At 39.7% G+C, this 23860-nt stretch overlaps 3 protein-coding genes across 8 annotated transcripts in view; 2 read left to right on the top strand and 1 right to left on the bottom strand.

Annotated features, from left to right (window-relative positions):
* The window catches only part of LOC133664645 (gastrula zinc finger protein xLCGF3.1-like), a 65192-nt gene extending 56495 nt beyond the window's left edge, over positions 1–8697 (top strand). Inside the window, exons 1-3 of one of the 4 annotated variants that reach the window (XM_062069456.1) lie at positions 231–670; positions 2412–2686; positions 7325–8697. In XM_062069456.1, the coding sequence (XP_061925440.1) occupies positions 7375–8400 (1026 nt within the window). In that variant the 5' untranslated portion in view covers positions 231–670; positions 2412–2686; positions 7325–7374 and the 3' untranslated portion in view covers positions 8401–8697. Of the gene's footprint in view, positions 1–230; positions 671–2411; positions 2720–7324 lie in introns of those variants that run through there. The other 3 variants (XM_062069455.1, XM_062069454.1, XM_062069453.1) reach the window with 3 other exon arrangements.
* LOC133664593 (uncharacterized) overlaps positions 1–23860 on the bottom strand; it is a 264251-nt gene that overhangs the window by 41661 nt on the left and 198730 nt on the right. The gene's annotated exons all lie outside the window — the stretch shown is intronic.
* LOC133664587 (oocyte zinc finger protein XlCOF6-like) overlaps positions 1–23860 on the top strand; it is a 335370-nt gene that overhangs the window by 202557 nt on the left and 108953 nt on the right. The window contains exon 1 of one of the 3 annotated variants that reach the window (XM_062069329.1): positions 21921–22579. The exons of 1 other annotated variant lie outside the window; for it this stretch is intronic. In XM_062069329.1, coding sequence (XP_061925313.1) covers positions 22456–22579 — 124 coding nt within the window. In that variant the 5' untranslated portion in view covers positions 21921–22455. Of the gene's footprint in view, positions 1–21920; positions 22580–23860 lie in introns of those variants that run through there. One more of the 3 variants, XM_062069331.1, reaches the window with a different exon arrangement.

The following is a 23860-nucleotide window of genomic DNA, read 5'->3' as shown; positions in this document are numbered from 1 at the left end:
AACTTTATTTTAAATTTAAGAATCCTGAAATGAATACATTATTACAAAATAGACTGCTGGACACATCTTTCAGGTTTGTGTACGGATATTTGCGGTTTCATAATGAATACCGTATTTTTAATAACGTTTGTTTTGTATGTAATGGTTTATTATGACATTGTTATTGAAATACAGATGACACAAAAGAATCATGGTAAGTAACTGTGGCAAAACAAGCTGACGGAAGTGACGTTGGGTACGCGCATGCGTGGACCGATCGGGTGATAAAGCAAGATGGCGTCTGACGGAGGAGGCCTAAACGCGGGCATTATATTTCTGTATTCTTACATATATGTTGTTTAATAGAGTACACACGGTTAATAATTGTTTGTAGCCGGATACATTAGTCTGAGCGCACTTTGACACTTCTCCCGTTTGCTAGCTTCATTTAAGGTAGCTTGCAGCTAGTTTAGCTGGCTAGTTAGCTTAGCTTGTTAGCTGCTAACAAAGAGACGCGGAAGTTATTTAAACATCGCTAAGTAGGGAACTAATGTGAGTGTAAAGTGTTGTGATTGTGTGAAAATGTGCGAAAGAACGATAGCAAAGTACGAGGAGGAACTTTGTCCAACAAAAGAGGCGAACGAGCGACAACATCAATTTATGGACGCTCAAGTTGTGTTACACAGAACAGGTTTGTTTACTTTTTACTCTCACATCTTTACTAACTTTATACTTGATTATTAACACTACTCTTAAATATATTGTGTATAAGAAGTTTGGTTGTCTTGTTAGGACGATGTACATACAGTCATGGTCAAAAGTTTACATACATTTGTAAAGAACAAAACATGCACCTGGGGATAGGTTGATTGGCAACACTAAATTGGCCCTAGTGTGTGAATGTTGTCTGTCTATCTGTGTTGGCCCTGTGATGAGGTGGCGACTTGTCCAGGGTGTACCCCGCCTTCTGCCCGATTGTAGCTGAGATAGGCTCCAGCGCCCCCCGCGACCCCGAAGGGAATAAGCGGTAGAAAATGGATGGATGGATAATGTCATGGCTGTCTTGAGTGTCCAATAATTTCTACAACTCTTATTTTTTGTGATACAGTGATTGGAGCACATACTTGTTGGTCACAAAAACATTCATGAAGTTTGGTTCTTTTATGAATTTATTATGGGTCTACTGAAAATGTGACAAAATCTGCTGGGTCAGAAGTATATATACAGCAACGTTATATGCAGTATATATACAGCAATGACGGTGGGCATGGTGTTCCTGGGATTAAGGGCCTCGCCTTTTCTCGTCCAAAAATATTGCTGGGTATTGTGGCCAAACAGCTCAATTTTTGTGTAATCTGACATCACATGGACAAAGATAAGACCTTCTGGAGTAAAGTTCTGTGGTCAGATGAACCAAAAATTGTGCTGTTTGGCCACAATACCCAGCAATACGTTTGGAGGAGAAAAGGCAAGGCCGTTAATCCCAGGAACACCATGCCCACCGTCAAGCATGGTGGTGGTAGTATTATGCTCTATGTCTGTTTTGCTGCCAATGGAACTGGTGCTTTAAATGGGACAATGAAAAAGTAGGACTACCTCCAAATTCTTCAGGACAACCTAAAATAATCAGCCTGAAGGTTGGGTCTTGGGCGCAGTTGGGTGTTCCAACAGGACAATGACCCCAAACACACGTCAAAAGTGGTCAAGGAATGGCTAAATCAGGCTAGAATGAAGGTTTTAGAATGGCCTTCCCAAAGTCCTGAATTAAACGTGTGAACAATGCTGAAGAAACATGTCCATGTCAGAAAACCAACAAATTTAGCTGAACTGCACCAATTTTGTCAAGAGGAGTGGTCAAAATTTCAACCAGAAGCTTGCCAGAAGTTTGTGGATGGCTACCAAAAGCTCCTTAATGCAGTGAAACTTGCCAAGGGACATGTAAGCAAATATTAACATTGCTGTATGTATACTTTTGACCCAGCACATTTGCTCACATTTTCAGTAGACCCATAAAAAATTCATAAAAGAACCACACTTCATGAATGTTTTTTTTGTGACTAACAAGTATGTGCTCCAATCACTCTATCACAATAAAAATAAGAGTTGTAAAAAGTATTGGAAACTCAAGACAGCCATGACATTATGTTCTTTACAAGTGTATGTAAACTTTTGATCACGACTGTATATACGTCTGGTACTTGCAACCGCGTGGTTGTCGTTGTTCAGTCGAATTTAACTACCTGTAAAAATTCATTACCTATCCCAGTCCATTTGTAGAATAAACTTAAATCGATGCTTGTGCATATTCAGTAAAAAAAAACATAGCATAAATAAATATAAGCAGCAATAAAAATATACTCTAAAATGCTTCTACACATTCTATTAAAGGCACAGATAACATCCATCCATTTTCTACCGCTTGTCCCTTTCAGGGTCGCGAGGGGTGCTGGAGCCTATCTCAACTCTATTCGGGTGGAAGTCGCCACCTCATCGCAGGGCCAACACAGATAGACAGACAACATTCACACTCACATTCACACACTAGGGCCCATTTAGTGTTGCCAATCAACCTATTCCCAGATGCATGTCTTTGGAGGTGGGAGGAAGCCGGAGTACCCGGAGGGAACCCACGCAGTTACGGGGAGAACATGCAAACTCCACACAGAAAGAACCTGAGCCCAGGACCGAACCTAGGACCTTTTGTATTGTGAGGCACAGATACCAGTTTTTCCATATATAGGTACCTAACAGAACTACAGCTAGGATTGGTTATCTGTATAATAAAACCATTCTCGGGCCCCTGCAGTCTACATATAAACTTAAACATCAGTTTTCTCAGGGTGGCGTGGAAGGTGTTTATCCCTAAATCACAAAAAAGCTTGCTGGCACTACTACCCCTGGCCTTTCTGAGCAGGATTCTGAGACAGTCATTATATGCAACCTGTAGTTTGTGCAAGTTCTCTTTCTTGAACCTCACCCAGAGGGGTGCTGTGTACATAGGGGTGCAGTAAGCTCTAAACAAATACATCTTCGCTTCATCAGAGCAGTAATGGCATTTTCTCACCAGCATATTGGCTTGGACATACAGCAGTCTAAGCATGTCAGCATCATCTTCCATTTTGTCATTGATGATGACAAGATGTTGATCCTCCATGGTCCTACATATATTACAAAACTCTTTGTCAAACTTGACTCCATAGTCTGAGCTGGTGGAACCCTGCACTACTGGGAGATATAATGGCCAAATCATCAGCGTACATAAAGTGGGTTCCCCATGATGCACCCTGTTCTGCATTCTCTCCACTGCCTTGACACTCTGCCGTACCCCATTGCTAACTCTAAAGGGAGAGGATAAACTACTCCCCCCATTTTACCTGCATCGTCTGCCTGTCGTACCAATATGCCAGAATATACCCAGGAACACCCCTATGCTTCAGATTGGTAAAGAGTTTGAGATGGTTGACTCTGTCAAATGCCTTAGATGCATCAATAAACCCTACCAACATTGTAGAGCCCTGCGCTCTGTATTTTTCTACTGCTTCTTTTAAAGGATTAATACACAAGTCAGTGCTGTACTTGCTCTTAAAGCCAAATTGGTTGTCTTTGGTGCAAAAAAGATCCCCAACTCTGTATATTATCACACTTTCCAGTACTTTAGATAGCATGCTGGCTCGGGCGGTATAGATAATTGTCCATAGTCCCTACCTTACCAGCCTTGTCTTTAATGACAGGTACTAAAATAACTGTCAGCATAGCAGCTGGCAGGATACCATGCATTAACAACCTACCAATATATACCTACGGCATGTACATAAAACCTTAATGGAGGTGTTTGGATGTTTTTTTAAATTCGTTGTAGGCAGAATAGTGCGACTCTAATAGGCTCTATTGTAAGCAGACTTTTGATCGCATTTATTTACTATTTAGAATGCATAAAAAATAAAAAACGTGTGTTTTTGATAGTCAAAATAAAAATACAGTGTGGTTTCTTTTTAAGTGAAGTGAAGTATATTTATTTAGCTCTTTTCTCTCGTGACTCAGAGTGCTTTACATAGTGAAACCCATTATCTAAGTTACATTTAAACCAGTGTGGGTGGCACTGGGAGCAGGTGGGTAAAGTACCTTGCTCAACGACACAACGGCAGTGACTAGGATCAAACCTGGAACCGTCAAGTTGCTGGCACGGCCGCTCTACCAACCAAGCCACGCTGGCCTTTGAATGTATTAAATTCTATCAAAATCTCTTAAAAATGGTAAATACATCCAAGAAATGTCTCAAAAATTCCATGCACAATATTTTTATTTAGGAACTTTCTAATGTAACGTGTTTCTACTTAAAATGCAATATTCACTTATCCTTCCGTTTTGTTAAAATGTAATAAGCACTTGTTTTGTTGTTTGATACTTTAGTTTTGGCTGATACTACAAATTTAGGTATCGATCCACTTCCAAGTAGTTACAAGGGCAGTATCGGTCATACCAATGTGGATACTGATATTTAAATTGTTCATGATAATTGAATGAGTCAATTTTTGTTCGCAATCATAATCAGACAAAAACACAGGATGGTGGTGTTAGAATATTAATTGAATATTTAAATATGGCTCTGAATTAAATCATTTGTTTATGCTCTTAAAGTCTTCCTTTTTTACTGAGTTTGTAAACAATAACAAACTCAACAATATATATATAATACAACATAGCGGTCAAACCACTGTATCGACCTTATACTGATATTATACTTGGTATTGTTACTGTCGATGTTTGTATCGATCGGTCCACATTTGTTTAAATTTAAGAGCTTCAACAGGGTTTCCGCTGGTCATTAAAAAGCATTAAATGTCATTAAATTGACTTTGCCTAAATTAAGGCTTTAAATGGTATAAAAAAGCATTAAATACAATGTCCAGAGGCATTAAAATATTCACGCAATCGTAGGCCGGGACTGATATAAATGAAAATAAACCTTATAACTTAATTCTTGCCGCCATCAATACATTGCTATGTCGGTGTGTTTCCTTCTTGGTCTGTGTATTTTACCATACCAACTTTATTTATAAAGCCCTTTAAAAACAACCACAGTTGAAAGACAAAGGGCTGTACACCACAAAGAAATAAAGGCAAAGGACAGACTAAAAAATACAATTTAAAACAGAAGTAAAATACACATTAAAAAGCAAATACAAAATTACCCTAAGAACAATTTTGTTAGATAAAAAGCAGTTAAAAAAGTTAAAAACAGTTTAAAGTCTCATGCTGGGTTAAAAGCCAGTGAATAAAAATGGGTTTTAAGAAGGGTCTTAAAAATAGCCAAAGAAGGGGCCTGTCTCACATGAAGTGGAAGATCATTCCAGAGTTTGGGGCCCGCAACAGAGAAGGCTCTGTCCCCCCTGAGCTTACGCTTGGATTTGGGTACCTCCAGGATCAGCTGATCAGCTGACCTGAGGGACCGGGTGGGGGCATAGAGGTGGAGCAGCTCAGAGAGGTAAGGTGGGGCAAGACCATGTAAGGATTTAAAAACAAGTAAGATAATTTTAAAATGGACTCTAAAAGACACAGGCAGCCAGTGGAGGGAGGCTAAAACAGGAGTAATGTGCTCTCTTTTTCTTGTGTTTGTTAAAAGTCGGGCAGCTGCATTTTGGACCAGCTGCAGACGTGAGAGGGAGGACTGACTAATTCCAAAATATAAAGCGTTACAGTAATCCAGCCGAGATGTAATAAAGGCATGGATTACTGTCTCAAACTGTTGCCTAGAAAGAAGGTTTTTAACCTTAGCCAGCTGACGTAAATAAAAAAAAAAAAAAGCTGGCTTTCACCACTGTGCCAATCTGACGGTCCAATTTAAAATCACTGTCAATACGAAAACCCAGGTTGGTGATCATGGGCTTAACGTACAAAGCCAAGGGGCCAAAGTCAACAGGGGGAAGCTCACAGGTACCACTAGGTCCAAACTATTACTTCTGTCTTCTTTTCATTGAAGTTTAAGAAGTTTAGGGCCATCCAGGCCTTGATGTCATCAAGACAAGCAAGTAATGGCTGTATTGAAGAGGCATGATTTTTCTTTAACGGAAAATACATTTGTGTGTCATCAGCGTAACAATGAAAACAAATACCATGCTTTCTTAGGATTGAGCCCAGGGGAAGTAAATAAATGGAAAAGAGCAGTGGTCCTAAAACTGAGCCCTGTGGGACCCCACATGTTAAGGGAGCAACAGAAGATTCAGAACCAGCAACATTTACAACATTTAAACTGGACTAAGAGGTCTCACTCTGTGCATCGCTCTCAATACCTGAGCATGTGTATTCCACAGTACACTTACATGAACAAAGTGAGCCTCTTGACAGTCATTCACAATCTTTGTTTCGGCTACTTGCAATTCTCCACACGTTTTCCTGTGTGCTGTAGTGTTGGCGACACTCACTTTAATGTTGGAGATGGAACTAGTCATTATAATACAATGCTGTAGTACAGGCCCCCATATAACTGCCCGGGATATGCCTGTTATATGATTCTTTAATTTTGGGCCTTTTAGAATCAGCATGTTTTCGTCCATTTGTGTCAAGGAGGTGAAATTAGGTCTGAAAACCTTTTGACAAGTTGACTTCATGTCCATTAGGACTTTTCAAAGTGTAGATTACCATCTGCCTTAAAAAGAATATTCTACTTTGAAAGTAAACTGGAACATTTATTTTGTGTTTATGCATGACTTCCTGTCCCACATGAGCAGATTTTAGCTCAATTGAACCGCCTTGTTGTGTCGACCACTAAATATAGAAGCCAGGCGGTGGAAACTGACACATTGACTTGAAAACAAAAAACAGAACGAGTCTGTCGCCGTGGCGCCGCCATTCCACATCCAGTGGAAATCCCCGGGTACACTTACAAACGTTGCTTGGTGAGATAAATGACGAAACCATACTTGGGGTTCAAGGCACGAAGCAAAAGGAAATACACTTTCAACCCACAACACTCGCCATGAGCGAACTCGACCACAAGATGGCGTCATAGCAGAGACAACAATACAGAATACAGATTTACACTGTAAACAACCTAATCTTTTCTCCAAGTTTATACATCAGTAACTGACATTAAAAATCACATGGGGCGCTGGAGCCTATCCCAGCTGCACTCAGGCAGCAGGGAATGTATTGCAATTTAGATTTTAGGCCATATTGCCCACCCTTTGTAAAAAAGTGGTCTTATTTTCCTGTGAATAATGTTGTAAAGAGCAGTGTGTTTGTTTTCAAGTCAATTCATATAATAACTTGTTTTTTTAAGTTCATGTGAACTTACTGACTGAATCTGGACATTTCTCAAGCATGTTTGTTATTTTGTGTCCTGCAGACGTCTGTGAAGAACAACTTCTGCCTGAAAAACAGGAGTGTAGCTTCAGGATGGTGAAGGAGGATCCATCAAAGAGGAAGACCAGGTGCCACAGACCCTCTGGCGTCTCCTTTTCCACTTTGACACAGACCCTTCCCTGTAAAAAGGAAGAAGAAGACTCACTGACGCCCCACATTAAAGAGGAAGAGGAGGGACACTGCATCAGTCAGCCTAAATGGTTGGAGGAGTTCCCAGTGATTGGTGTCCCTGTGAAGAGTGAAGATGATGAGGTCAAAAGTGAAAGTGAAAAGAGAGAGGCGGAGCCTCCAAGCAGCAGCTCAACACAACACATGACAACAGAAGCTGATGGAGACCACTGTGGAGGATCACAAGCAGACAAGCTCTTAGCTCCACTATCAGATAGTGAGGACACAACGTCACACTCTCCTGACACTGATGATGAAGACTCTAAAGATGATAATACATGTCACACTGACAACACTCACTTGAAATGTTCTCACTGTGACAAAACTTTTAAATACCATAGTGATCTGAATAGACACATGAGAAGACACACCGGAGAAAAACCTTTTATCTGTTCAATATGTAGTAGAGGTTTTACACGAGGTCAGAGTTTGAAAGTACACATGACATCACACACTGGTGAAAAACCTGTTTCCTGTTCAACCTGTGGTAAAGGTTTTACACTAAGTCAATATTTGAAAGGACACATGAGAACACACACTGGTGAAAAACCTTTTTCCTGTTCAACCTGTGGTAAAGGTTTTACACATGGTCACCATTTAAAAGTACACACGAGAACGCACACTGGCGAAAAACCTTTTTCCTGTTCAATCTGTGGTAAAGGTTTTATACAAAGTAATTATTTGAAAGTACACATGACAACACACACTGGTGAAAAACCTGTTTCCTGTTCAATCTGTGGTAAAGGTTTTACACAAAGTCAAGCTTTGAAAGTACACATGAGAACACACACAGGAGAGAAAGTGTTGAGTTGCAGTGTGTGTGGTGAAAGATTCTCTTATAAGTACCAGTGTAAGAAACACAAGTGTGCTGGTAAGAACAGCAGCAAATGAAACTGCAGGATTTGAAATAAACTGTCAAGACTTTAATTTTGACTTTCTAACAACATCTGCACATATAACATGTGTGACATTGTTGTTTGTGTAACAATATTTTTAATACGGTTCTACATTTATAGATTAGATATTTGTATTAGTGCTTTTTTCAGTCAAGTACATGCATAAATATCTAACATTGTGTACTTTTATTAAAAATTGAGCAGAACAATTAGACAGAAAAGGTGAGAGTATACTGTACAAGACATATTTTACATACAATAAACTTAAATTTTATCTGCTTATATATGTCAATACATGGACCTTGGGGTTTGTTTTCCCGGAATGCAAAGGAAAGTTGGCGCGGGCAAGGCGTGAATGTAAGTACATATTTTATTTTAAACACTAACAAACTACAAAAAAAGAAGCAAACAAAAGGCGCGCACAATGGCGGAGAACAAACTTGACTAATAAAACCAAAAGACTAGCACAAAGGCAATTAACTATGAACATGAAACAAAAACACTTACTGTGGCATGGCATGAAGCATGAACTATAATAAACAGGAATCTCATGTGTAGCAGAGGTAGTATGGATGGATAAGGTTACCAGGACGATCAAGAGAAACAGACAGGTTTAAATAGCAGTGACATGATCAGTGAAAACAGGTGAAACTAATAGTTGCTATGGTGACAAAACAAGGGAGTGAAAAGCAGGAACTAAGTACAAAACCCAAACGGAACATAACTTAAACAAAACATGATTCACAGACATGACAGAGCCCCTCCCTTAAGGACAGATACTAGATGTCCATAAAATAAAATCAAAACAATGATCAATAGTCATGGGAGGAAGGGAGGGGGACATAGGAGTGGGTTGCCAGACCACGTGTCCCCATATCCACCAGGGCAGAGTTCGTGTCCCCATATCCACCAGGGCAGAGTTAGGTGGCGGCGACGCGGAGAGCGCCGCTGTACCTGACGAGGTGGGCGACCTGGGAATGGCCACATCCGTGGCTGACGAGGAGGTCGGCGTACCTGGCGTGGCGGACGCCCATGGAATGGCCACATCCGTGACCGACGAGGAGGTGGATGCGTTGTCATCGTGGCAGGCGGCAAAGCTTGGCGTGGCGCGTCAGGCGGCGAAGCTTGGCATGGAGGGTCTTGGCTTTGACGGTTTTGGTCTTGGTCTTAGCGTCGTGGAGCTGCGACTGCCGGCACTTGCCGTCGTGGAGCTGCGACTGGCGGCACTTGGCGTCGAGGAGCTGCGACTGGCGGCACTTGGCGTCGTGGAGCTGCGACTGGCGGCACTTGGCGTCGTGGAGCTGCGACTGGTTGCACTTGGCGTCGTGGAGCTGCGTCTGGCGGCACTTGGCATCGTGGAGCTGCGACTGGCGGCACTTGGCATCATGGAGCTACGACTGGCGGCACTTGGCGTCGTGGAGCTGCGACGGGTGCTAGCCCTGATGCTAGCCTTAGAGCTGCGACAGGAACTTGACGTGGAGTGGCTTGACGTGGTGCAGGTACTGGAGGTGCTTGGCGGCGTGGAGCAGCTACGGGCGCTATCCGTGCTGCAGCTACTGGCGCTGGCCTTGGCGCTGGTGCTAGCCTTGGCGCTGGAGTCTCTGTTGTCCCGGTTCTCCACAGGCCAATGATAAAGCTTGACTGTCATATTTCGGGAATGTAAACAATGAAACACCGGCTACGTGTTTGTGTTGCCGCCCGCTAATACATCGCTTCCCACCTACAGCTTTCTTCTTTGCTGTCTTCATTGTTCATTAAACAAATTGCAAAAGATTCACCAACACAGATGTCCAGAATACTGTGGAATTTTGCGATGAAAACAGACGACTTAATAGCTGGCCACAATGGTGTCCCAAAATGTCCGCTGCAATCCGTGACGTCACGCGCAAACGTCATCATACCGAGACGTTTTCAGCAGGATATTTCGCGGGAAATTTAAAATTGCACTTTACTAATCTAACCCGGCCGTATTGGCATGTGTTGCAATGTTAACATTTCATCATTGATATATAAACTATCAGACTGCATGGTCGGTAGTAGTGGGTTTCAGTAGGCCTTTAAAACGAGATGAAAGGGGATAGTGAGGAAGGTATGGACATGGATAGGACTAGAGGGGAGAGAGGAAAGAAGGGCAGAGGAGGTCATGAAGGAAAGTCAAGTGTTAAAAGAGTAGAAAGGAGGAAAAAGATTATGGTGGACAATTGCAAGATTATATATAAATTTAAGTCAGATCAAGACATGAAGGATATTAGTTTGATGACACTGGTTAAGGGATGAAAGAAGGACATTGGAGAGGTGGAGATGGCCAAAGTGCTAAAGGATGGAAGCCTTTTGATCAAATGTAAAAATAGAGAGCAAAAGAACAAAGCAATGTGATTGCAAAAGATGTGCAATAAGATAATAAAGGAAAGAATAGAAGTGGGAGAACGAAAGGGGGCAAGAGGAGTCATGACAGGAATCCCAAGAGGAGCAAATTTAGAAGATTTGAAAAGAGAAATAAAAGGGGAACTGTCACAATGATGAAGAGAATGATGGCATTTAGAAACGGAGAAAAGACGGAGAGCGAATCTGTGCTAGTGCAGTTTGTCCAGGAAGTCCTTCCGGAAAGAATCATGATAGGGTTTTTACGTTTCTACGTTAGACCTTACGTCCCACCCCCAGTACCTTGTTTCAAGTGCCAACGGTATGGGCACATAGTAGTGTGTGTCATGCTAAGATGAGATGTGGAAGGTGTGGAGGGAAGCATGAATATGGACAATGTGGAAATCAGGAACAGATCAAGTGTTGTAACTGTAGGGGAATCACACAGCAGCGTATGGGGGCTTTGTCATTAGGAAACAAAAGTACAGCAAATGAGAGGAGCGTATGTAATAAACTGTACAGAAAAGGCAGGAACTAAGACTGAGAAGATCAAAATAATTGTGACTGGGAACACTTTAGGGAAATTACAGACATGACATTAAAGGAAGTGGATATAAATCGAGATATTGAGCAACTTAATACAGATAATACAAAGTGCATAATGGAAGCAGCCAAACAGAGCATACCAAGGAGTAGAATAGGGAAAAGAAGGAAGATGGTGGACACAAGCGTGCACAGACGCAATAAAAGAAAGAATAGAGCATTTAGAATATTAGGAAGAACACATCATTTTCAAGATATGATCTAGTATAAGAGAGACTCGGAGTAGAGCCGCTGCTCCTTCACCTGGAAAGGAGCCAGCTTAGGTGGTTCGGGCATCTCGTGCGGATGCCTCACGAGCGTCTCCCTAGGGAAGTCCTCGTTGCACGTCCCACTGGGAGGAGACCCTGTGGCAGGCCAAGGACCAGATGGGGGGATTACATCTCCTCTCTGGCCTGGGAACGCTTCGGGATTCCCCAGGAGGAATTTGCTAATGTTGCTCTGGAGAGGGAAGTCTGGGGGTCTCTGCTGGAGCTGTTGTCCCCGCAACCCGATTCCGGATAAGCGGTTGAAGATGGGTGGATGGATGGATGGATCTAGTATAAAAGGCACCAAGCTAAAGTAAGGTACGTTATTAAAAATATGAAAAAGTACTATTGGAGAACATTTTGTGAATCACTAAAGAGAACAACTCCTTTAGGCCAAGTGTGGGGAATGATCAAGCACATGTCAGGGATCAGAAGTCAACATAAACATCATGTGATGAAAGATGGGACACAGTGTGTGGTAGAAAATAAAGAAAAAGCAGAACTTTTAGCAAAAACATTTGTTAAAGTGCACAGTACTGATAATTTGAGAAATGTAGAAAAAGAAAAGAGAGAAGAAACAAATAGTTTAAATATTGGGGAAATGAGGGAAGATAACGATAATGGCTTTAGCAACACTATACATAGGACATTTTCTTTGAATGAAATGGTTCCAATATTGAAAAAGGTTAAAAATACGACACCAGGAAAAGACCAGGTGAGTTACCAGATGATCAAAAACTTAGGTAACATGCAAAGAAGTGGTCTTGAAATGATATAATAGGATATATCAAGAAGGAAAATGAGCAGCTGAGTGGAAAGAAGCTGTAATAATTCCAATATGCAAACCAGGGAAAGACCCGGAAGAGGCAGGTAATTATAGGCCGATAGCATTGACCTCACATTTGGGCAAAGTTATGGAAAAAATGATTAATGAAAGACTAGTATATTATTTAGAGTCAAAAGAAATAATAAAAAACTACCAAAGTGGATTTGGGAAAGCAAGAAACACAAACGAGCAGCAGTGCAGCTGGAAGAGAAAATTAGAAAAGGACAAATAAAAAAAGAAATTATAATTGCAGTATTTTCTGACATAGAGAAAGTTTATGATATGTTGTGGAAACAGGGGTTGCTGATAAAATTAAATACAATTGGGATTAGAGGGAAAATGTATAGATGGATAAAATACTTCTTAACAAGTAGCCCAATATTAGTAAAAATAGAGAATGAATATAGTAGAGAATATGAAGTGGAAAATGGGACCCTGCAAGGGAGTATAATAAGTCCAGTACTATTTTCAATGATGATAAATGAAGAGTTTAGTGAAGTCGAGGTGGCATGTTTGTGATGATGGAGTGATGTGGAAGAGAGGTAGAAATACACATCATAGAGAAAAGAAGATTCAACAAACGGTAAATAAAGTTCAAGAATGGGGAACAGCTTGGGGTTTAAGATTCTCTGTTGGAAAGACTAAAGTCATGCATTTTACAAAGAGGAAAGTTCAAAACAAGCTCCAAATTAAACTCTATGGAGAAAATATGGAAGAAGTACAAGTATTTAAATAAAATAGTATAGAGTATGGTTCCATCTCGGTCCACACTCCATATCAGAAGGTGGCGCTATTAAAGCAGAAAAGAAGAGGAAGAAGAGCAGTACTGCCTTGTAACGTCAAGTGTGCTAACTGTCGTGAAAGCACATCGACGGAGAAAGAAGTGTGCAGGACGCTAATAAGTCAGTCTTATTATTTGTTCTCCAGTTTGAAATATTTACGTCGTATAAAATACATCTTTGATTCATTATTTAAGGATTAAATCGTATCGATGCACTATAAGCACTGTGCCGCTTCTCCTGCTATCTTTGCTTGTTAGTTAGCTTAGCCTGCTAGTTAGCTTAGCTTGTTAGCTGCTATCAGAAGACACAGAAGTTATCAACACATCGCTAAGTAGAGATCAAGTGTGAGAGTAAAGTGTTGTGATTGTGTGAAAATGTCTACATTACAAATGTTGAGAGCGTTGGTGGATCAGCGACTAACTGCTGCCGTTGAAGAAATATTTGTAGTGTTAGAAAGAACGATAGCAGAATACGAGGCGGAACTTTCTAGAACAAAAGAGGAGAACAATCAACTACTGGACGCTGTTTTCAAGAAACATCAAGTTGTGTTACACAGAACAGGTTTGTTGACTTCTTACTCTCACATGTTTACTAACTTTATATTTGACTAATTAAAATAAAATGACATTTGGAATATATCATATAATCACAATGACCAGTGGTGGAACAAGTCAGAGCTGGGCCGGGGACGGGCCTCATGACGGGGCCCCCTAAACCCAAATAATAAAGCTAATTCTAACATCATTTTACAACATACACATGCCTCTCTGGGTTTATCGCCAACAATCTTTAACCAGGTTTTAAAAAGTTTGCCAGTCATTTTTGCTGAAATTTGCATTTTCCCGACATGTATTTATGTTCTCACTTTCACCACAGCATCAACCCGTTCACAGGATATAGAAAAATTATCAAAGGTGATCTGATTTTTTTTAATTTATTTTGCCTATCATTCACAATCTTTATGTAGGACAATAATATGTTTTTATTTTTTATGCATTTTAAGTCGTAAACAAACGTTAGCAAAATCTTAACTATCCTAATTCTAACAATGGAGTCAATGGGAGCGCCTCTATTCCGCTCACTAAGCCCCCTAAATAAGAATTAGTTGATCAATATAATATACCCAGAAGTCATTTTTAAATGCTATCTCTTTAAAACATGCTGTAAACATGCATATCCTCTGGAAATATGCCTTATAATAGCCACAAACTGGAGGATACATTTGAACCAGGATACCAATTCAAAAGTTGTTTAAAGGTTTTATGGAATTTTCCAGGGTGTACCCGGCCTTCCGCCTCCCTGTGACCCCAAAAGGGACAAGAGGTAGAAAATGGATGGATGGAAAAAGACACATCATAGAATGATATTTATATCATTTAGATGCATTAAAGATAAACTTGAGTTAATGAAACATGTAGAATAGATTGTGTTTTACACCCTCTGTTGTTCAAAAAGGGTACAGTTAGGGCTGGACCATTATGGTAAAAATAATAATCACCATTATTTTTGATTGATATATCACGATTAATTACACAATTATTCATTAATTTGAAAATACCAGTATTTATTTTACTACCAAAACACTACTTTAAATATAATTTAAAATAACGTATATTATAGCAAAAAAACACAACAAGTAAAATAATAGTAAAAATAAATTAAAATAACAATAGCAATATAAAAAACAATACATTTCAGTTTTTTGTTTTTTTAAAAATTGTGTTTAGTTAAAATTTTTACCTGTTACACTTATTTTACTATTGTTTAAGTGTGCGCTTTTTGTGTCAAACATTTATAAAATGTTTGTTAATTAAATGGCGAATCTGTCACATTTATCGGTGCAATACATCTTTGGACAGTTTTGACCAGTACTTTGGGTCAAAGCATAATAATTGTGTAAATGCATCAATAAGTTAATTATGCGCAGTAAGACCTATTATTGTGAAGGGGGAAGTGTGCTGCTGTTTTCAGCTTGATGTGTGGAGGCGACTTCGAGTGTCCGCCCTGAGATCGGTAGGTTGTGAGTTCAAACACCAGCCGAGTCATACCAAAGACTATAAAAATGGGACCCATTACCTCCCTGCTTGGCACTCAGCATCAAGGGTTGTAATAGGGGGTTAAATCACCAAAATGATTCCCGGGCGCAGCCACCGCTGCTGCTCGCTGGTCCCCTCATCTCCCAGGGGGTGATCAAGGGTGATGGGTCAAATGCAGAGAATAATTTCGCCACACCTAGTGTGTGTGTGACAATCATTGGTACTTTAACTGAACTTGAGGCTGTATTAGAAAAAAAAAAGAAAAAAAGGAGAGAGAGAGACTCTCAAGTTGCGACTGCTGTCCTGTTTGTACATTAATCCTACATGGATGATGTTCACAACAACACAACCAAGATGTGTTGTGGGTGTATGGATTTTCCCTGCCAGCTTTAGCTTCATAGTTTAGTCGCTATTTCGAATGACCGCCTCAAGGACGGGATGGTTGCCTGTTTCATAGTAATGTTACTAGTGGTTGTAACATGTAGAGGACTAGGAGGTTTATTACCATTGTGGGGGAGTTTTCTGTGTCTACGTACCTTCGACACATTCGTACACCCACCGGAGTGACGCCACCCTTTCTCCGCCGTGTGTTTGAGGAGCCTGCAAAAGACCTGCACATACATGTAACAATCATGTTCAAGCAACAATACAGTTTGGTGTAAACCCAAAAAAAACAATACAACCATACAGAATAAAGGTTGGCTTTTGCGCCACTAGCCTAATGCTAACATACAATGGACGACCACATTGACAGGCTTACAAAAATTAGCACTGCGATCGTTTTAAACTTGTACAAAGGTTTAACAAATAAGATTTTAGTTGAACAAAACTGACATAAGACAACAGATGCATTGTTACTTCCATCCATCCATCCATTTTTTACCGCTTGTCCCTTTCGGGGTCGCGGGGGGGGGGGGGGGGGGGACTGGAGCCTATCTCAGCTGCATTTGGGCGGAAGGTGGGGTACACCCTGGACAAGTCGCAGGCATTTTTACTTACATACATATATTCACCAAAGTGTGTAGAAACTAAACTTTGTACTACTCGGCCATCATGTTCATCAAACCTTACAACTCTGATTTAGTATGGGACATTATTGCCAGGTCTTCTTGTATTGCAAAATTGTGAAATTAAATATTTTCCACTCACAAAGACCCCAAACGTCCAGATTTTTAACCGTTGATTTGTATTTTTGATGTTCAGTTGGCCGACCAGAGGAATTAGTTGTATCTTCTTACATCACACGTTCAACCATCCTCCATTGCAGCAAATACATTACATTTCTTACAAGTATTATTATCACTGAAGGACTGTAGAACAAGGCTAAACATGTTACACACAAAGGACGGGCAAGCTAAGAGCTAAGCTGGCCGCTAAACTAGCTTGAAACGAGAAGAAATAAGTGCTTAGTAATTGTTCCCATTCAAAATGAATTGGCCATTTTTCAAACTTCCACCATTTCCACATTTTTCAACCGATTTAAACCATTCCACCTTCAACATATTCCACTAATCCTGGACATTCAAACTATCCTTTTTCTAAGTTAAAAAAAATTCCAGGAATTCCCAGAATTCCCGTTTTTTCAAACCCTTTTTTGACCCTTTTTTCTGGCGACTACTCCTGCATTTTTTAACCCGCTTCAACCGTTCCTCCGTCCAATCTTTCCTCTTAAAAACAAAAAAGTTTTTTTTGGAACTGGAAAAATTCCCGGTTTTCCTGAAATTGCAGGAATTGCATAATACCATTTCTCAGTTAAAAATGTTACTACTTCAACATTTCTCGACTGATTTAAAAAAATGTGTTGTTTAGCATTTTCGAAATTCCTGTTTCTCCTGAAATTCACAAATTTCCATGAAATGCTCTTTGAAATGAATTAAATGAAAGTTCCACAACTCCCACATTTTTCATCCGATTCAAATCTGTAATATTGTGTCCATCCACCAAAAGCCCAGAAAGGTTAGAAAAGAGCTCTGAAAAAGATTATATGCTGTATTTAGAATATTTTGAATGAAAGTCTTTATGATTTAAAAAAAATATTTTCATCTATTTGCAGGTCGTACTTAATGAAATCTTGAAATATTATAATACTTTTATCACTCAATAAGTGCATCAGCGACCAAATGCAAGCATACAACATGATACATCACAATTTCCAGTTTCTCTTTTCAACATGTAGTTTCCCCGGAGAAAGAAATAGGTGAGTGACTGAGCTTGTTATTGTATTTTTATATTATATATATATATATATATATATATATATATATATATATATATATATATATATATATATATATATATATATATATATATATATATATATATATATATATATATATATATATAATAGAAAAAATATATATATTATATATATATATATATATATATATATATATATATTATATATGTATATGGGACGGCGTGGCGAAGTTTTATTTTTTCTTTTTTTTTTTTTTTTTTTTCTTTTAATGTCCTGCCCAGCTTCTCGGGCAAATCATATAGCAGATGTAGATGCCCATATCGGCTGTTCAGATTTACTTTACAAAAGAGAAGTGTAGGATACTTCTCTTGTTGCCTTACTTGTATTTTGACTTTATTAAATGTATTTATATTATCATTTGGTGCAGCCGGGCCGGAGCAGGAGGGGATAGAAAGAGAGAAAAAGGAAGACAGAGGGGGGAATTGTGGGGACAGGAGGGGGATTAGACAGAGAGACAAAAACAACAACAGTAAACACAACAACAACAACAACAACAGAGCAACATCAGCAAATACGACATGTACAAATATGATGGTAAAAGTAATAGCAAATAAGCAGTTAGCGAAAAATTTTTTTAAAAAAATACAGAAATGACAATGAGCATTATTACACTAAAAATGGAGCAATATGAATACCAATATAAATAGTGCTATTGATAATAAACATTACCAGTACTTTACCTTTATTATCAACAATACAATTGTTCAAATGCAACAATACATATACGTAATGATAACTTGAGATACGAAAGAATGCAGAAAAATGGAGGGGAAGAAAGAGAAGCAACCTTAACCTTGTAGATTGTTATAGTAACAATAGGTTAAGCTTTGTCAGTGTGCCATGTGTTATACCCAGTTTACCCTAGGGCAACAACGTTAATATATGTTTGATGAAACGTGATTATGTGCATGAGTGTATGTGTGCATATGTACTTGTATATGTACAGTATGTGTATGTGTGCTTGTACAGTGAATGTATATGTACAGTATGTGTATATGTGTGTACAGCGAATGTATATGTACAGTATGTGTATACAGTATGTGTGTTTGAACAGTGAATGTATATGTACAGTATGTTTAAATGTGTGTTTGTACAGTGAATGTATATGTACAGTATATGTATGTGTGTGTTTGTACAGTGAATGTATGTGTAGAATGTGTATGTGTGTGTTTGTACAGTGAATGTATATGTACAGTATGTGTATATGTATGTTTTTACAGTGAATGTATATGTACAGTATGTGTATACAGTATGTTTGTATAATGAATGTGCGTGTGGATGTACGAACTTTGAGTGTGTAAATATGTACTGTATTTATTTGTATATGTATGTGGGAGCGTAGGTACCTATGTATGTCTGTATGTATGTGTGTGAGTATATGTGAATTTGCATGTACAATACATTTGACTCCCAGTGTGTGCGGGAGCCAGAGTACGGCCCCAGCCTCCCCGAGAACCCATCCCACAAACAGTAGGTGTGGTGCCCAGGGAACCAGGGGCCACCGCCCCCACGCAGCTAAGCCGGACAGCGACAGGAACCCCAGAGCCTGGCCCACCGTGCCGCCCACAAGGGCCAGCAGCAGGCCGCAGACAGACGCACCCGGCAGAGGACAAGGCACGAGAAAAACAGGGGGCAGCCAGACCCCAAGCCGGCGAGAGACCACACCCCACACGGACAGAAAGGCGGGACGCCCCGCCCGAGGGGCCCGGAGACCCCCCGCAACCGGACGGGAAGACCGCCCCCGCCCCACCGGCTACAGGGCCCCCACGAGCCCCCCCCCCCCCCCCCCCCCCACGAGCCCCACCCCCGGAGAGCGCGGCGAGGCCAGCCCACGGCCACCCCACCCAAGCCGGCCGCCACAGGACCACCCAGCACGGGGCCACAGGAACCACCCACCCCACCTGCAGGGACCCCAACGATGGAGATGGAACAACCAGCAACCGCCCCGCCGAGCCCCCCCCTGAGGTAGGGGAATAAATAAATAAAATAAATAAATACATAATAATAATAATAATAATAATATTAATAAAATATATTTTTTTTTAAAAAGGAAAAAAAAATTTAAAATAATTAAATCTATTTATAAAAAAAATAAATAAATAAATAAATAAAAAAAGAATTAAAAGAAGATCACAGACATGCTGACACACAAGGTCGCTACCCCAACAACTGGCCGACTCGCAGAACCTCGGAATACCCTGCAGCACCAAGCCACCACAGTAGACGCAGGGACCAGACCCAGCAGGCCCCAACCAAGATGGGCACCCGGAAGGGATGGACGGCGGGACCCAGGAGCTCCAGACACGCAGTCCGGATGCAGTAGCCTGAGGCGCCGACCCCCACCCGACAGGCAGGCCCAGAACGTACCCCCAGAAATATACATACATATATATATACATACACATAAACATACACATGTACACATACACACACATACACATGCATACACATATATATACATACATACATACATACATACATACATACATACATACATACATACATACATACATACATACATACATACATACACACACACACATACACATACATGTACACAGTTTGTCAGCCCCGACAACCACCATGCGCGCGCGCTGCCACCAGTCACAACATCAGCCACCCCCCTGCACCAGACCCAGCAGCCACGGGCGCCCACACCACAAACAAATGGCAGCAGAAACAGCAGCCACAACACCCCCAGACAGCCAGCACCACCCAATCAAATCAAAGCGATCAAAAAAAAACCGCGACCGGCAACCACACGCCAACAGGATCACAGATACCAGCCAGCGCCAGCCCGCCAGCAAGCCCAAACGCCAACACGCAAACAAGAGAGACCAACACCCCCCCCCGCCAAAAGACCCCACCACCCCAACCCAAACCCGCACAAACACACCACCGCCCAAACAACCGAGACACAGTATCCAGACCAGACACGGGCGCCGCGCCGCCACCACATCAAGTCGCCAACAGAGACCCCACAGCGCAAGGTCGGGCCACACGGGCACGGACCCCTCCCAACAGGAAGCGAGACCCGCGCGACGCCACACACAAATAAATAATAAGATTAAACAAAAATAACAATAATTTAAAAAAATATATATAATAATAATAAAATGAAATACAAATTAAATTAAAAATAACAAATACAAATAGTTAAATAAAATAAAGTAAGTAAATAATAAAAAAAAAATTTTTTTAAATAAAATAAAAAATAAATAAATAAATATATATATATACATATATACATACATATACATACATACACATATATATATATATATATATATATATATATATATATATATACATACATACATATATACACATAAAAAATAAAAAATAAATAATAATAATAATAAATTAATAAAAGCCTGGCAGGCCACCAGAACGCAGTCCCCGGAATCCGCGCCGGCCGACGAGGCAATGAGGGGTGCGCCGAACCCCAACCCCCCCACATGCATGTGTACAAGGCCCCCAGAGTGTCTACTGTGTAGTTAAAATTAGGAGGTCAGCCATTACAGCCGACCTCCAGTCCCTATTGATGCGTGTACTGTAGCGTGAGTGAGATATGTATGCTTGTGGGAACTAATAATGCGATTAAAATTGGGGGACATCAAGGTCTTGGTGGGTCCCAACCAAGCCGAGCCCTCCAAATCCTAAGTGTCTAATATGCAGCTAAGATTGAGGGATGGGCGAAGTTGGTAGAGTGGCTGTGCCAGCAATCGGAGTGTTGCTGGTTACTGGGGTTCAATTCCCACCTTCTACCTTCCTAGTCACGTCCGTTGTGTCCTTGGGCAAGACACTTCACCCTTTGCCTCTGATGGCTGCTGGTTAGCGCCTTGCATGGCAGCTCCTGCCATCAGTGTGTGAATGTGTGTGTGAATGGGTAAATGTGGAAATACTGTCAAAGCGCTTTGAGTACCTTGAAGGTAGAAAAGCGCTATACAAGTATAACCCATTTATTTATCATTTATATATATATATATATATATATATATATATATATATATATATATATATATATATATATAATATAAAAATACAATAACAAGCTCAGTATATATATATATATATATATATATATATATATATATATATATATATATATGTATATATATATATATATATATATATATATATATAATATAAAAATATATTTATATATTATATATATATATATAATATAAAAATACAATAACAAGCTCGGTATATATATATATATATATATATATATATATATATATATATATATATATATATATATATATATATATATATATATATATATATATATATATATATATATATATATATATATATATATACATATATATATATAATACAAAATAAAAATACAATAAAAAGCTTTGTCACTCACCTATTTCTTTCTCCAGGGAAACTTTCTGCTGCTCTTCCTGCCCTCTACATGGTCCTAGTGCCTCCCTGTACCCTAACCGCCATTAAACCAAAAAAAAAAGAAGAACGACAAAGCCAACTTGGAAGTGGTCCATTGAAAGGTTGCTAGCGCGACCTCCTGTACTGTAGAATGTAGTATGGACCATAGGACAGGACGAAGAAGTCCCGTTAAGAAGCTGTGGAGGCCTAAGATGCTCTACTAGTCTGCTGGAAATCCAAAGAAGACGAAGGAGTAAAAAGCAAAATGGCGTTTGACAGAGAAGGCCTAAACGTAGCCACTGGCCATTATTGTTTCTCTATTTGTATTTAGTGCATACATGTACGCATATATGTCGTGTAGTAGATGAAACATTGTTAGTCATTTTTTGTATCCGGATACATTAGTCTGAGCGCACTTTATGTGCTAGCTTAGCTTGCTAGTTAGCTTAGCTTGTTAGCTGCTAACAAAGAGACGCGGACGTTATCAACACATCGCTAAGTAGAAATCAAATGTGAGTGTAAAGTGTTGTGATTGTGTGAAAATGTGCGAAAGAACGATAGCAAAGTATGAGGAGGAACTTTGTCCAACAAAAGAGGAGAAGGAGCGACAACATCAACTACAGGACGCTGTTTTCAAGAAACATCAAGTTGTGTTACACAGAACAGGTTTGTTTACTTCTTACTCTCACATCTTTACTAACTTTATATTTCATTATTAACACTTTTCTTCAATAGGAAGATGCTTTGTCTTGTGGGGATGATGCAATGCTTTGATTTAGATTCTTCATGAAAACGAGACAGTTTGAGGTTGATGTTCCTCTCAGTTTGTAACAATGTGTGATTGATTGATTGAAGGACTTATGAGAAGTTTGCATAGGAAAGGGTACAGTTTCATCACGGTACACATTCACTGCTACAAGAAAGCCTGAGATGGTTTCAGTTGAAATATTTTGTGTAACTCACACAGAACATACTTCTATGTAGAAAATACTGCAAGAAAGTAAATGAAAATAAAATAAAAGCAAAAGGTTTTGTCTATTCCCAGTTACGAGTAACCGCAACCTGGTCATGTATTTTCAAAGCGACTTTGAAGGAAGTAAGGGATTTACACTACTTTATGACAATTGATAGGCAGATCCACATGTTGGTGGTATAGCAGGCAAACAAATTAGAACCTTTTTTGGAGTGAAATCTGGGTTGAATGTGATTTGTACAACTACCTCTGGTGTTATTATGGTGAATATATTTTGAAGTATCGAGACAGGTATATGGGTATTTTAGTAGTATGGTGTATCTTGTACACCAGACCAACTGAAAGAAAATGTACTCTGTCACCTACCAAGAGCCTCCCCACGTTAAAAGAAATGGTTGGCGGAAAAGTGAGCCCGAGATGGACGGTTGAGTAGAAGCCCAATCATTTTGTTTTGGGCTGTCTGGAGTTAATTTTTCAGGGATTTTTAAGGCGTCACGGTACCAAACATGAACTCTGTAGTCAAAGTGGGGTTAAATGAGTGCTTGAGTTAGAGTCTTAAGTGTATTTCTACCCACCAGCGGGGTGATCCTACTATGTAAGAACTAGGGTTGTACGGTATACTGGTATTAGTATAGTACCGCGATACTAATGAATCATATTCAGTACTATACCGCCTGTAAAAAGTACTACTTCTATGATTACATCAATATTTTTTGGACCAATGTATGATCCTGTAACTACTTGGTATTGGATTGATACCCAAATGTATGGTATCATCCAAAACTAATGCAAAGTATCAAACAACAGAAGAATAAGTGATTATTACATTTTAACAAAAGTGTAGATAGAACATGTTATAACAGAAAAAAAACATATATTAATAATAAATGAACAAGTAGATTAATAATCAATTTTCTACTACTTGTCCTTAATAATTTTGACAAAATAATAGAATATAAATGACACAATATGAT

Source organism: Entelurus aequoreus, linkage group LG14, assembly GCF_033978785.1.
Source record: "Entelurus aequoreus isolate RoL-2023_Sb linkage group LG14, RoL_Eaeq_v1.1, whole genome shotgun sequence".
NCBI lineage: Eukaryota > Metazoa > Chordata > Actinopteri > Syngnathiformes > Syngnathidae > Entelurus > Entelurus aequoreus.
The sequence above is the reverse complement of the archived record's forward strand: the minus strand, read 5'-3'. Positions and strand labels throughout refer to the sequence as shown.